Here is a 14642-nt window from a genome sequence, read left to right as displayed (position 1 = left end):
ATTCCTCTCACGCACGCGCATCCAACGCGGTCGCTTTTACCGGGCTCGCTGCGCTCTCTCTCTCCCGTGACGTCAGCGACTAGGAGGCCGGGACGTGAGCCACGGGCCAAGAATACCAAAGGGGGGCCGCGGCTCCAGGAGCACGCCCCGAGTCCTTCGTCCGCCGCATGGGGTCTCGCCCAATGCCTGGCTTCTCGCCGGGAATACAGGAACGCGAGGAGGAAAGGGGAGATCGAGGGGAAAGGAGGAAGGGCGCCGCCGAACCGCGGGCTTTCCCGCATCGCGCTGGAGTCGAACGGCGCAGCAGCGTGCGCGCGCGTGATCGCTGCGGGGAGGAAGCAGGTCGCGCCGCCTCGCTCGGATTAGCCTCGCGCTTTCGTGGCAAGGAAAGGATCCTCGCTTGGAGTCTCAGCTCACGTCGGCCGTTCGTGCGGGCCTGACCACCGGACGGGACGTGGTTCGCGGCGCCGAGTACCTTCTTCTCTCCGCTGACGTGCCAGTCTCGGTCGGCACGCGTGTCTGTGAGTGTGTGTGGCGCGAGTTTGCGGTGGCCTTGGTGGCTTTCGTCCGCGGGAGCACGTACGGCTTTCCACGTTTCGTCGCAGCGGGAAGAAGGGGGGAGGCCAGTCACGCTGCTGGAGACGGGTGCGGAATCGCCGATTCGCTCGGTCGTCGGCGGGGTTTCTCGTGCGCGCACCGAGGCTCTGTCCCAGCAGCGAGGGAGGGGGGTCGTCTCCTCTTTCTAGCCCCCGGACGACGACGTCGCCGGCGTCGTGGCCGCGAGTCGTCTAACGCGACGTCACGTAGTGGACGTCGCGACGCCCCGTCACGTCCTCGCTCTGTGCGGTGGCGAGACGGCCACCTCTTTGCAACGCCAGGTCTCGTTTGCAGGTTCCCGTCAGCCGTGCACTCCCCCCATCCATTGCTCGGTTTACTCGTTATTTCTCTTTACACTTTTGTTTGTGCAGTCTCGCTTCTTTCTCTTTAGCTGTCTCGTCCGAGTTTACGTTTTGGATTCCGATCCCGACTCCGTGACGCCATTCACTCGGGGGAAGCCCTCGTTAACGTGGAAGTCCTCTCAGACCGCGTAGGTTTCTTCACCCCTGTCTCCTATCACGTTTTGCCATCGAGCATCTTTATTCTTGTTACTTTAATCTTTTCTAGCTCGACGTGTGGTAGTCGTTTCAGCTTTATCGCTCGTTCCTTGTTCGTGCGAGACCTGTTCACGTGATCACTTCAAACCCTGTTTGCAGTTGGACGTAGTGTTCGTTGGTGTTTTGGTAGTTATCGCTGGCTGTGGTTACACCTCCAAGGTCAAGCTCGCAGGTCCCAATATTACTCTTAGGCTGAGACACATTAGTCACTGTTTCTGCTGTACATTGTTGTTTCAGAAATATCCATACACTTAGGTAATAAAGACGTGCTCCGTAGGGCGTTAGTTTTTCTCGTTATCTTGGCGACCTTCTTGAGCTGCTTGTGAACACTTTTTCGTTAGACTGATTTCGTGTATGTATCTAGTGGAAGCCGGCGCTTTTGTCGTGGATCCTGGGCATTTGGTTATTTCCTGACTTCGTTGCCGTGAATTCTGTATTCGAAAGAAAGCGAAACTTGTTTGCGTTTGCATTTTCGAATGTATCGGGTGCGAGTACAGTGACAGCGAGTAAAGCTACTCCGTGTGTGAATTTCGCGTGACTCGGGTAACAAATCAACGTCGCGTCCGTGGGTGTGTGTGTGTGTGTGTGAAGAAAGTCGACGAGGACTCGAGCCCCAGCGATGCTGATGCTTCGGCCCCAGCCCCACACGGCCGCGGACATGGGCTACCATCACCACCAGGCCGCCGCTGCCGCTGCCGCTGCGGCTGCCGTGGATGCGGTGGGCCCTTACGGCCATTCGTGGACGGTGCCGAGCTGGTAGGCTGTTGCATGTATTCCCTATGCACCTACCCATTTTACTGTACTGCGAAGCACTCTCTGGACTTGGGGATGTCTGTGCTTGGCGCCATCTCTCGGTGGCAGGAAAAGCGTCCTCCAAGAACTGAGAGGGACGTTGAAAAAAGAACAAGCATGTCTGAAAAAAAAAAGTTTGTTGTCTAAATCAACTCCCAGTTCTATACAGCAGAGACCAACTGAAGCATTCTGGTGAAATTGCAGTATCGCACTGCAAAGCGTCTGGCTTCACAGGAGAATTTAATGCCGCCCCATTGGAAACGCGTGGGCCTCTTTGTAAACTTAACTTCCTGGGAAGCCTCGTGGCTTGTAGTACCAAACTGTAGTTTTACGGAATTTTTTTCCGATGGGTCTCCGCTGCATATACCATGGAAGTTGTTTTCAATAATGAGGTTTTCCCGTCAGATATGAGTTCTTTTTTGCCTAATCCGCATGCAGTTACACCAGGCCAACGCCGTCACCGACGAGGGATGGCGCTACGTGTACATGTCACCAGATTCTGGTCATGAGAGAGGAAGAGCGGCGATAGGGATACACGTAAGGTTAAAACAAAGTCGAACTGGTAATTCCGCTTGAGCCAACGTTTAGAGAGGAGGACTTTCGGATAACGGTCGTTGGGTGCTTTGGCGTAAGGTCATGATTACAAAACAGTAAAGAGAGCTGCTTCGTCACGTGTGCTTCTTCCTAGTCTTCGTTCTAGTTGTGTTTCTGTAATCGTGAACTTGTCTTTGTCAGAGCATTCCTTCGAAGGAAGTGCGAAGGACACACCGGACTGACGGAAACCATGACTCAAGTGGTCTACGTGGTTGATGCTAAAAGACAGGTCGTGCAAACATAAACGCAATAAAGAGGTCAGAACACTCTACAGACGCTGACTAGCAACGCATTCTGAAATGCAGTTCGAGTGTTCTGCTTCAGGGACTAGCCTAGGTATTGTACGTGCTAGACTTGAAGCGTCTGTTAATTTAAGCTTAGGTGTAAAACAAAATATTCTTTTAAGCCTAACCTCATACCAATAGACGTTGTTTTAAGCCTACCCTCAAACCAATAGACGTTTCATGTCTACCGCGTACTACCTCTAGACTAGCCCCCGAGGCAGAGCACTCGCACTGCATTTCTAACTGCATTGCTTGTCGGCTTCTGTGGTGTCATGCCTTTTTTCTCGCATCTGTGTTTGCATGCTCTGTTCTTTAGTATGACTTCTTACCAATTATCCCAGAACTCTGATATTCTAAGCTGCATGGTTCCTCGCGCTTTACTGGCAGTGTATTGGACTCACAAAGACGAACTTGCATTTCGACTTCCCAATGGATGCTCTGACGAAAACCTATGTGGAAATGCTGGTTCTAGCGAAATTGTTTGTTCTTCAATCGATCGCCACTTCAAGCCCTCGAGCTTTCACTTTTTTCTGTCTCGTTTGAATTTAGATTGAGTTAAACGCCAATGTTCGCAGAAACAAAAAAAAATGCTTGTTACATCTCGTCCCGCTCCCAACGTTTGCTTTGGCCCCGCCGTGGTGGTATAGCGGCTAAGGTACTCGGCTGCTGACCCGCAGGTCGCGGGATCAAATCCCGGCTGCGCTGGCTGCATCTCCGATGGTGGCAGAAATGTCGTAGGCCCGCGTGCTCAGATTTGGGTGCACGTTAAAGAACTACTGGGGGTTGAAATTTACAGAGCCCTCCATTACAGCGTCTCGTAATCATATGGTGGTTTTGGGCCGTTAAACCCCAGATATCATCATCAACAACGTTTGTTTTTTTCACTTGTGGCGCTCAAACAAAGTCTCAGAACCGAGCCAAACAACGACATCCTGAAATGAAGACTCGATCTGAATGTGGAGAAATTAAAAAAATATATAGGAGTTACGTCGTTTGTACATAACGTCACATAGCGTTTACACATACCAGATCGCCCGTACTTTACTGCAGTTATGTACACTATGTGGTTGTGATTTGTGTACGTGAAATGTTTACTCGGTTAGGTCCCAGTTTTGTTAAAATTTTAATTCCTTTGTTTCGCGGTAAATCCAGTGAGTAAACACGATTTAAATTTACCATGGAGCTGCGGTGCTGGCCTTGAATTTGACGGCTGTTAAGCCTTTAAACAGTGTCAATATTTTTAAAAAGGCTCATTATTTTCGACAACACGCATGGATATTATTGTCTGAACGCTGATCGCATCAGCCCACGCACTACGTTTGTGTTGATTCGTTTTGATTGATGGGATAATGTAGATTACCAATATATTCAATAACGAAAATATCTATTTGTCATGGTAACAACTTATTCTTACTGTTTTTGAGCAGAACTTGCATACTACCGTCCCTTAATCTCGCTCTTACATGTGACAGTGGCTTTTCGAGGATGCAATTGAAGCGCGTTTGACAAATTAAAGTTGGCATTTGCGCAGTAAGAGTATCTATGTGGAAAAGCATGCTTTCCGGTGTTGCACCTGTTCAGCTGTGTTTAAAGCGGATTTCATGCGCTCTTCACGATGTTAAGTGGCAGTTAAATGTAACAAACGGAATTGCCACTGAAGATAACTATAATAATAATAATAATAATAATAATAATAATAATAATAATAATAATAATAATAATAATAATAATAATAATAATAATAATAATAATAATAATAATAATAATAATAATAATAATAGTAATAATAATAATAATAATAATACGTTTATTTCATCATCATTGTGTACATGATGACAGGGGCCCGCAGTAAAAGCTGCAAAATCCGAGGATCGTACAGCTTGACTGAGCTGCTGACCCCTAACTTGGCGAACAGCAAGGATTCACCGAATGTGCATAATATAACACAACCAAATGTGCATAACATAACACAAAAAGAAAAATGAAAGACACAATATAAGGAAGTACACTTTTAAGGCACAGAAATCGCGAGCAAACAGATAACAGGAATCATGAAATAAAAAATGATAACAACTCTTTATTTGTCAATGTTTCAAGGGGTGCGTTTTTAGCTGCGAAGCTATTGAGCAGTAAGCAGTGAAACTTTTTCTCTTGCAACACAGATAAATTAATGAATACCAGCCATGTTTCATCAGTGGGACGTTCAGTGGCACTGTTGCAAAGTTAGTTGTGCTAATCTTCAGGTACAATATTCTGTTAATATTTTGTTGTGATAGCAAAAATAGTGACACCACAGACGCATAATTGTGTTCGCCGTAAGGTTCCGTATCGAGTCCAGAGACGATGACATCACCCGCGCGTCGTGTGTTTTTAATGCGCAAGTGAATGTGAGCGGGAGTAGCCGGAATTCGTGGTTCAAGCGAAGACACCAGCCGTTTTCCGTTGCGCGATTCCCCAAGTGGTGTCTCTAAGGAATTTCAGGGGAAGGGGGGAAGGGTGTCCTTTCGTGGCTCCGGGAGAAGCTGTGTTCTTTAAGTGGCCTGGTGTAGTCGCGCGCGCGGTAAATTTCGACAGAGATTGTGGCAGAGGCAGCTCACACCTCTGTACATGGTGTGTTAAGAGAGTAGTTAGCTTGCGTTAAAACGATAAAATGGACGAAGGTTGCTTGACTTTCTGCAATGGACACGTTTTTTCGCACCATGATTTTGTTGAGCTACGCTGAGAAGTTTTTTTTTGGTGTAAATTTGGCACAAATTACTTCGAAACTCCTCGTAATATTGACATCTCCAAACATTACCAATTCGAGCGGCCGATCAACCAATGAATCAATAGTGAGGAAGAGATCGTATGTTCGCCTTTTCCTGCAATCGTCCGCCTTGGTGGCTCAGTGGCTAAGGTGCTCGGCTGCTGACCTGAAGGTCGCGGGTTCGATGCCGGCGGTCGCATTTCGGTGGAGGCGAAATGGTAGAGGTCTGTGTACTGTGCGATCTCTGTGCACGTTAATGAACACCATATGGTCAAAATTTCCGGAGTCTTCCTCTACGGTGTCCTTCATAATCATATGGTGGTATTAAGACTTAAAACCCCACGTTATTATTATTATTATTATTATTATTATTATTATTATTATTATTATTATTATTATTATTGTTGTTGTTGTTGTTGTTGTTGTTGTTATTAACTTATTTCGTGCTTTCGCTATTTTAAGGCCGGCCGTAAGCATTTTCAGTTTATTAATATAGGTCAAATACTGGTCGCATATTTCTGGCATTCTCACTGAGAAATACAATGAAAACGTAATCCTAGCTCATTTCACAGAAGCCGCAGTGTTTCCAATTAGTTTTCTTTAACTCGTCCCCTGTTTGAGTCCTTTTGATTGGTGACCTTTCTATTATACACTAAGAGCTTGAGGCCCATAACTTAACGTCTGTGCCCTGGACGTTCCTAGTTTCTTTTTTATGCATAATGGCAGTAATACTTTCCGCCGGTTTTTTTTTTAAATATATATATTGTCCAAGAAAAATCACAGTTATCAAACCTACAATCAAAATAGCTCACTACACGAATGCGTTGAAACACGAACTTCACAGCTAATGGGGTGATACAGTTTGCCGAGGACTATATTTAAAATGACATATTTATGAGGCTTCTCGACAAGTTTAGCAGATATATATAGCATACCTTGTGCGCCCGAATAACTGGTGAAAAAAATAAACTACGGGTAATACGTGTTTACAGTTTGCTGGACCGGACGCACCATAGTGTTCAAACTAAAAAGTAGTTTCATTAAATAAACTTTCATAATGTCTTTCTGAATTTTTTTTTTTAGATTCGAGATATATCCGTAACTAATTGCGTAGCTCTGTTGTTTTCTAAAAGGCAGCTTCGCCACATTACAAGCGTGTGAGGACAGAAGACAGCTTTACGGGGCTTACCTCACAGCTTTTTGGGTGTTGAAGGACAGCACACGCTTTCGTTGTTTGATATGTGCGTGAGTGCGCGCGTTCTAATGTGTAATTTTTGTCACGGCACTGCTAAGGCTTTCTTATACACCTGCAAATCTAAAACTAACTGAGACATTTGTCGAAGTAGGGGCAACCTTTCTTCACATCTGAGGGACCCATACACGTTCAAAACCATTTGCTCCGCAAATTCACCGGCTACCACGAAGCCCCGAAAGATGGTGGTAGCTCAGGTGAGAAGATCAGGTGAGAAGCGCACGCCGTTATTGACATGAATGATAATTACAGACTTCCAGTTCGAGGTAGCGATGAACTGCATAGTTAATCTCACTATAGTTTTGAGCTATTGCGTTACAATTACCTGCTCATGGGGTGCTGATGCCGGCAAATCGGTGGTGCGTCAGGCTGTAGCACCTGAGCATGTTACTGCTTTTCAATTCCACTCTCCCAACTGTAGGGTAGCAAACCGCATGAGCATTTATTAGACCTCCCGGACTTTCCTTTGGTAGTGGACTACCGACAGCGGTGCTCGTCTGCCTACGGTCGCGAGATCGAGTGGTGGCGGCCGAATTTTAATGGAGGCGAAATTCTAGATGCCGACGATTTAGATGTGTGTTCAAAAACACCAGATGGTAAAAATTTCTAGAGCACTCCCCTACGGTGTCACCCATAACAATATCGTGGTTTTGGGACGTAAAACTCGGACAATTATTATATTTTTTTATTATCACCATCTCCCTTTCTCTCTCTCTCTTTCTCTCTCTTTTGTAGATAGGCTTGCATTCTCTAACCAGCATTCGCTTCCCTCCTCCCACCGCTCTTTCCAGCCTTTTCATCCCGCATGCGCTCGAGAAAAAAATGTTTTTTTTTTTACTTGAACACTTTTCGCTGCACATCTCCAGCCTGACCGTCTTCTTCCGCTTCACCAAGGCAGCGTGTCGGTGGTGGTTTGTTTTGGGCACGTATCCATGGCGCGCCTGTTTTGCCGAGATACCGCAGCGTCCCTTCCTCCTTGCCGAGCCAGACAGTGCCAGGAAAGCGGAGATGAGGGAGGGAGGGAGACGCGCACTCGTCGGAGTCGTCCTAATTGCGCACCGCGGGCACGTCGGCGTCGCGAAATTGAGTTTGGCGCGCCGCGCACGCACGCACGAACTCTCCGCGCTGCTGCTGCTGCGTAGCGGAGGCAGAGGGAGCCTCTCGTCGTTGCTGCGCGACTCGTCAGCGCCGCTTTGTTGCCCGGCTCACGGCTTTTCGTCGCCCCCCTTCGTTTTCGCCTCCTGTTTCCAGGCGGCCACTTTCTTGGCGAGTTTGTTTGTCTCTCTCGCCGTCTCCCCACCTTCTTTACTTTATTTCGATGTACGAATATCATTACTATTTCTCGTTTTCATCTCTGCTAGCGTTTTCTGCAGACACGTGCGTTGTACTTTAGGGAAATTGAAGGGCCATTAAAGAGCGCCGCTGTGATTAAACTGCCGCAATATATAGAAATGTCGTGCACATGGTAGGCAGGGGAAGGGGAGGTAGGGCGTCCGCCCCCATTGTCACCAAAGAAGGGGTAGGGGACCACAGTCGGCCCCATACTGTCTCTTAGCAGAGGAGGAGTCGCTATGATGAACCTTCCTCCCCCTCCCCTCCTGATGGGGAACCGTGTACACACTCATGATTGCGGTGTTCACACTGACCTCTTTCTGTATATGTCCCCATATGTAACCCTTCCCCCAATCACACTCATGCGTATATGCACATGTACAGTAGGTCAAAACTAGCTATTGTGAGCAGCGGCCACTTTTTTGTCTGTCAGCGCCATATTATGGAACGAAAGTTACAAAAAATTGCTTCATGGACATGTGCTTTACGGTCATACACTTGTCCTTAATTCAACTGAAACTTAATTCAGTCGTATGGCAAAGATCCCATGCAAAAACTGCCACTCGTGCACGATAGCTAAGATTTGGCTTACTGTACCTCCAATGCAATGAAACTGAAACAGAAATATGTCATAATAATTGTGTATAATCCATTGTTGCGTTATTGCGTACCGCTTAAAATACGAAAATTTAATGACGAAGGACTATACGGACACAAGCGCAATGACGTAACAACGAATAGCTACCGACTCGCCCAAACAAGTCCCCTAAAAGTGTGTGATCCCCATGGTAGGGTAGCGACAAGTGTATTTACACTCGAGGACAAAGGTTCGACTCGTAGCCCCGGCTCAGCGCATTTACATGGGACAGAACTCGTGTACTCATGTTTATATGCACGTTTATTAACTGTGGGTGGTCACAATTTATACGGAGTCAACCACTAATATATATATATATATATATATATCTGTGTGTGTGTGTGTGTGTGTGTGTGTGTGTGTGTGTGTGTGTGTGTTTGCGTGCGTAAGTTCATGTTTGGTGAATTGTATTTGGAGATCCTGCGTTAGAAAGTCTTGATCTGCAGCGAAGGCGAACCAGTGCATTGAGGCATGTGAGACACGAGCGCCATCTGAAAGTTGTCTTCTAAAACAAAGGAAGGCGTGTGCGTCCGTCTTGGAGGCGGCGATAAGGTGTAGAACGCAAGGCGACGGGCAGGTGCCACCTCCATGTCCTCTTAGCAAAGCGTTGGAAACAATTGCCTTTTTGCGCATAGCGTTGCATTGTCAGCGCAGCGTGATAAACGCTATGGTCATTGGAATTACTAATGTATACATTCTCTAGTATAAAGACACACATATGAAATATTGACGTGTTGCTATTGTGCCTAAAGAATGCGCAGTCAACGCTGAAACTTGAGCAATATTGGTGGGCGCTGCGGATGGGGTTGGCCGTTTGGGGTATTGTTCGGTGCCGTTTGGGGTATCGTTACGGCGGACAAATCGACAAATGTGCAGACAGACAGCCTGACAGACAGAGCAGCATTTTTGCGTCGAATTACCGCAAGAAAGACTATCGTCTTTAAAAAAAAAAACATGCAGCATTCTTTTTTTTATGGCTTTGTTTATTCATGACTTCTTTCTTCCTTTTCTGGTGGTGGTGTTCTCAGTTTTGAAAACTTCGTCGTTCCTTACTGACGAAGTTTTTTTTTTCCGGCTTAAACACGCAAGTTTTTCACTGTGCTGTTAGGCTTGCATCACACACAGACGCATGCTCGCTGACATTACGGATACGACTGCCGCATGTGCACATACGTGTACGTTACTCCCATACACACGTCTTTCCTTTCCTACACACATATATGCTTCCTCTCTTTTTCTTCGGGGCAGAGCAGGGCGTGCTCACGGATGCCCGAAACATTTCTTCGCGATTCCCGTGCAGCCGAGCCCAGACCGAGCAGCTCATTGTGAATTCATGGCCGCCTGTAAAACGTAGCGGCGCGACTTGAAAAGTATCCTCGCAACTCTGCAGGCGGCGTCTCCGGTGTTCTCCGCTCGCATCTTCTCGCGCGCGCGCTTTGCCGACATTCGAGGGTATACGACTGTAAGATGCCTGGCCTCCGGGTGCCGTTCCTAAGGAAGATTTCCCACTCGTGTATTGATCATCCGACTCCTTCCCTGAAAGCTTTCATCACCTTACATGCATACTTTTGCGATGTCTTCTAGATCGGGTGCAAGATTTGTGCATGCCAGCTGGTTGTGCATTGCCTCTGTGATCGGTCCACCCTTGCCCTAGCCACCAGTTTTACCAATGCCAGACAAATTAGGGTGGTCTAACTGTTCACCACTCTTCCCTCTAGCCCTTTCCTGCTCTCGCCCATGGCATAAAAAGAAATAGAGGAGGCGTTGTCCTAGCGATGGTGTCACGTGATGAATTCACAATGTAACGTCACGGTAAGTGACGTTGTAGTGTCGTAAAAGGAACGTCACAAGTTTGGACGATTGCCGGCGTCGTGGCGACGTCATGTGGGAACGCCAGCATGTGTTTTTTTTTCTTGACATCATTATTGTACGCCGATACCGTGGGACGCCCATGGTCAATTTTAACGTTTTATGAAGCATCTAGGGCTTCCCCATTAGTTTGTTGCAGCCCTTGCGCGCCATCGACTGTCGGCTGGCTCTTGTTTTGTGGCAACCAAAATCTTACCATAAAAAGAACAAAAAAAAACGCTCAGTGCTGTCACATAGCTACGAACATGTACAGAGTTTTGGTATTTAGCAATTTAGTATGCTAATTGATTGAGGAAGGTGGCGCGCAAACTTGTGAACGGCTGCGTAATTGAGTCAATATGCTTCATTTCGCTTCTTGGTACCACTGTGCATCTGGTGCAACATTTACCTGATGCTCATACGTAATAATTCATTTACCTAGGTATACAAATAGTTTGAACTCAAAATTAATAGTTTTCGCTGGTTCTGCTCGACTCGGCATCACAAGGTTTCCACAAACAAATGCCTGTACATGCGATGTTTCGCTAAATAGCAGTGATCAGTGGTTGCTCGATGCCTTGAGCCTGTCAGTTCGACACAAAAAGGAAGAGAGAAGAACAGAACGGAAAGGAAAGGCAGGGATGTTAACCAGTCTAGAGTGACTGGTATGCTACCCTATACTGGGGATATGGATGAGGTAGTTTGAAAATACAAAGTGAGTACAAGAGCTGCGACATGAGTAGCGGATATTGGGGGAGAAGGGAAGTGGAAAGGGGGCGACGTCCATCCGGTCAAACGCGCAGGCTCGGCACCGGAACCACTGCGACGCCGTCGGGGAGTCGTTTGCGTTCTCCTCTCTTTCGCCGCCGCAGATTGAGTGGGAGAAAAGAAGTGGGCCTGAGGCTTCCATTAGGGATCGAAATCAAGAGCACACCCTCTCGTACCAGGTATACATAGCGAACGTACAGAGTGCGCCGCGTGTAATGCAGTTACGATCTTTCATGCCTCTGCTGTTGGGACCTTCCTGCTGTTCGGCCCTCGCCTCCCTCTGGCCCGCGATGAAAAATGCATTCGCGAACGGCGCGCCTCATAGCGCACGGCGCATGCGCGGTGACTCCGAAGTCCAGGAACGCCGCCGTTGCGGCCGAAAAAAAAATCAAAAAAGGAACGAAGTGGTGGTGTGCACAGGGACCATGCAGTGAAAGCCGTGCGCAGGGGAAAAGGGACAGGGGGGGGGGGGGATACTAGGTGGTTGTGATATTACGGAGGTGGCCGAAAGACGGTGGCAATAAGAAAAAAAAGGAACAGGGGAAAAAGTGAGTGAGAGAGAGCGAGAAAAAAACAGAGATGGGAACCACCAAAACACTTTGTATAGGAGCGGCAGGCGAATGAGATTGGTCGCTTCCCGTGCTTCAGAAGTGGTTTGGCCCGGCGCGCTCCGAGCGTTTTGGCACTTAGCCTAATTACTCGTCCCGACGGCTCGGTATTTTTTTTCTTCGACTTGATTATTTTGATTTCATCGTTAGCGATGCTCAGCTGAAGGGAGCGGCCATCTCGCTTATGATGATCGTACGCTATGCCAGCTCTCTGAAATGTTTATGTATATATTGCTACTTGGCTGTTTATGCTTTTCGTAGTACCTGGCGGTTTCCCGTGAGAGCGATTTGAAGAGTTATTGTCGCCGTGGTTTCGCAGTGGCCTCAAAGCGGTTTGCCTGCCGCTGGCCCGATGTTAATGCTCGCTTGCTTCTCGCTACTGTAACGGGCTGTCGAGGGTTCGTCGAGTGTCGCCGAGTTGTGGTTGTGTGTTGTGCGTGTTGTATAGATGGAGGGTGACGCCCCTCCTTCTCCTCCTCTTCCCATTGGTGTATTCGTTGTGGTGCTTGGATTTTCAGCCTCGGTTTCAGGAGCGTACTCGTGCCTGGATCGTCTTTTTTCATTGTTATAGGTGTCCAGCGTGCATCTCGAGTTGACTTGTGGTATTTGTGCACCGCTAGTGGTAAAATTGTGTTTTAAAAAGGGAACACCTAGATTGGACGCCGCGAGGGTTGATGGCTCTTTGCTCACGATTCACGTGGCTTTTGCACTTCCTTAGAACAACTAACGCTTATACAGTTATACAGTCCTTACGCTTATACAGTCCTTTACGTTGATATTATGTTATTCTTTTTTGTGTGTGTTCATTCTGCTATGACGTACGCTACGTGTTCCACAAAAGCGTAGGGTGTGAATGCTTAAAAAGTAACTTGACGATAGTTTAACACCGTCCCAACTGTTCTTTTTAGTTCTTTTGCTCTTTGAACGTTCCCAGCTATACTTTTCGGGCCTATTTGTTATCCTCCACATTTCACCCTGACAGGTCTGCTACCGATAAATTTCAATAATTGCCGAAGGTCGTGGGTTCGCTCCCGGTTGCGGCTGTCGCATTTTGATGAAGGCGAAATGCCAGAGGCCCGTGTACAGTGCTATGTTAGTGCACGTTACAGGGCCACCATACGGTCGAAATTTTTGGACGGCCCAACTACGGCATCCGTCATGATCATATCGTGTTTTTTGGGGGGACGTAAAACTCCACTTATTATTACCGAATGTCGTTGATTGTTTGGTTTTCTCGAAAAGGCACACATGCATCCGCTTTCTGAGGAAATGAAGGCTTAGACCAAGCAAGTTTTCACCCTATGAGGTTCAAACTCTTCGCTCGCTGCCGACACGGGTCGATTATTCGCGTCTCCGACCCGGGGCGGATTCCTGGGTCGGCGCATGCGCCCTGCGGCCGCCGCGGTTGTCTTAGCAATCGATGAACGTGCGTCGCTGATGCATTGGGCGTGCAGTGACGTCACGCAATTCCGGAGCAATCCGATTGGTCGACGTGGCCAAAGGTGGAGTTAGCCGCGCTGGTGCGAAGCCCAATTTGAATTCGCACGGCGTCGTCTGCACGACTAGGCGCTGAGCAGAAGCGCTGTACCGGTGTAATGCCGTTCAGCGTTGCAGAAGCTTCATCTCGCGTCTCGACCGATTCGGGAGAACCAATTCACGATGCGTTGTTGCTTCTGTGCGAGGCGTGTGCAGATAATGGGCCTGACAGATGTAGTATACTTGAGCGGGCCTCCAGATAGGTTCTGAAAACGCAAATAAAACGAAGAAAAAAAAACGAGCGCGTTATTCTCTAGAACTGTTGCTTGGGCGAGTTGGTTCATGATTATTTAGACTGATTTATTAGATTAAAAAAGACGGAACGTTTAGAAAACACACACACACAGCGCTGTTCGCTGCTGGCCTTTCTCGTGTTTCTTGTTCACTTTATGACGCAAGAACAGTGTTCCACGTGACGTCATTAGGTTACATACTCTCGATTGGTCCGTATACGCGAAATATCCGTTTTGAGTGGTCTCCTACGCTGCTTTGCAGCGCAGCCGCCCACTCACTCTTTCTCGTCTCGCTTACCGTGCGCGATGAACTCATTTCACTTAATTCTTTGTGTTTTTTTCGACTGCTCAAATAGAGGTAACAGTGTGTAGCCGACAAGCCCGATACCCGATATTCTGATAGGGGCGGCACGCTTAGTGATAGCTTTGCGCAGGTGCTTTTAGGAAAGAAGTGGCCAGGAGGAGACGTGTAGGCGAGAAAAGACGACTCGGGGTGGTAGGAGTCCCTTAAGCTGGCGCATCATCCTAGACAGCTGCGACGAGAGAGATGGATAGGTTGGGATTTTTTGCGTGTCAAAACCACGAAGCCTAGTCGATGCATGATAATTCGGAATCAAAACAAATTGATTGATTTGTGGGGTTTAACGTCCCAAAACCACCATATGATTATGAGAGACGCCGTAGTGGAGGGCTCCGGAAATTTTGACCACCTGGGGTTCTTTAACGTGCACCCAAACCTGAGCACACGGGCCTACAACATTTCCGCCGGAATCAAAACAAAAATAAAAGTCATTAAGTGCAGTTGGAAAATGATTTAGTTGCTGAAATTCACTTAGCACCACGCAGTGGCAAATGTAC

The 14642-nt window shown here is 47.6% G+C and overlaps 1 protein-coding gene across 6 annotated transcripts in view; it reads left to right on the top strand.

Annotated features, from left to right (window-relative positions):
- Window positions 1–14642, top strand: part of trh (PAS domain-containing protein trachealess) — a 410303-nt gene that overhangs the window by 329017 nt on the left and 66644 nt on the right. Inside the window, exon 1 of one of the 6 annotated variants that reach the window (XM_075867571.1) lies at window positions 344–1910. The exons of the other annotated variants lie outside the window; for them this stretch is intronic. Coding sequence (XP_075723686.1) covers window positions 1774–1910 — 137 coding nt within the window. The 5' untranslated portion in view covers window positions 344–1773. Of the gene's footprint in view, window positions 1–343; window positions 1911–14642 lie in introns of those variants that run through there. 6 annotated transcript variants of the gene reach the window in all.

The sequence above is a fragment of the Rhipicephalus microplus genome, chromosome 6 (assembly GCF_043290135.1).
Source record: "Rhipicephalus microplus isolate Deutch F79 chromosome 6, USDA_Rmic, whole genome shotgun sequence".
NCBI lineage: Eukaryota > Metazoa > Arthropoda > Arachnida > Ixodida > Ixodidae > Rhipicephalus > Rhipicephalus microplus.
Note: the sequence above shows the minus strand (reverse complement) of the source record. Positions and strands in the feature narration are given on the sequence as shown.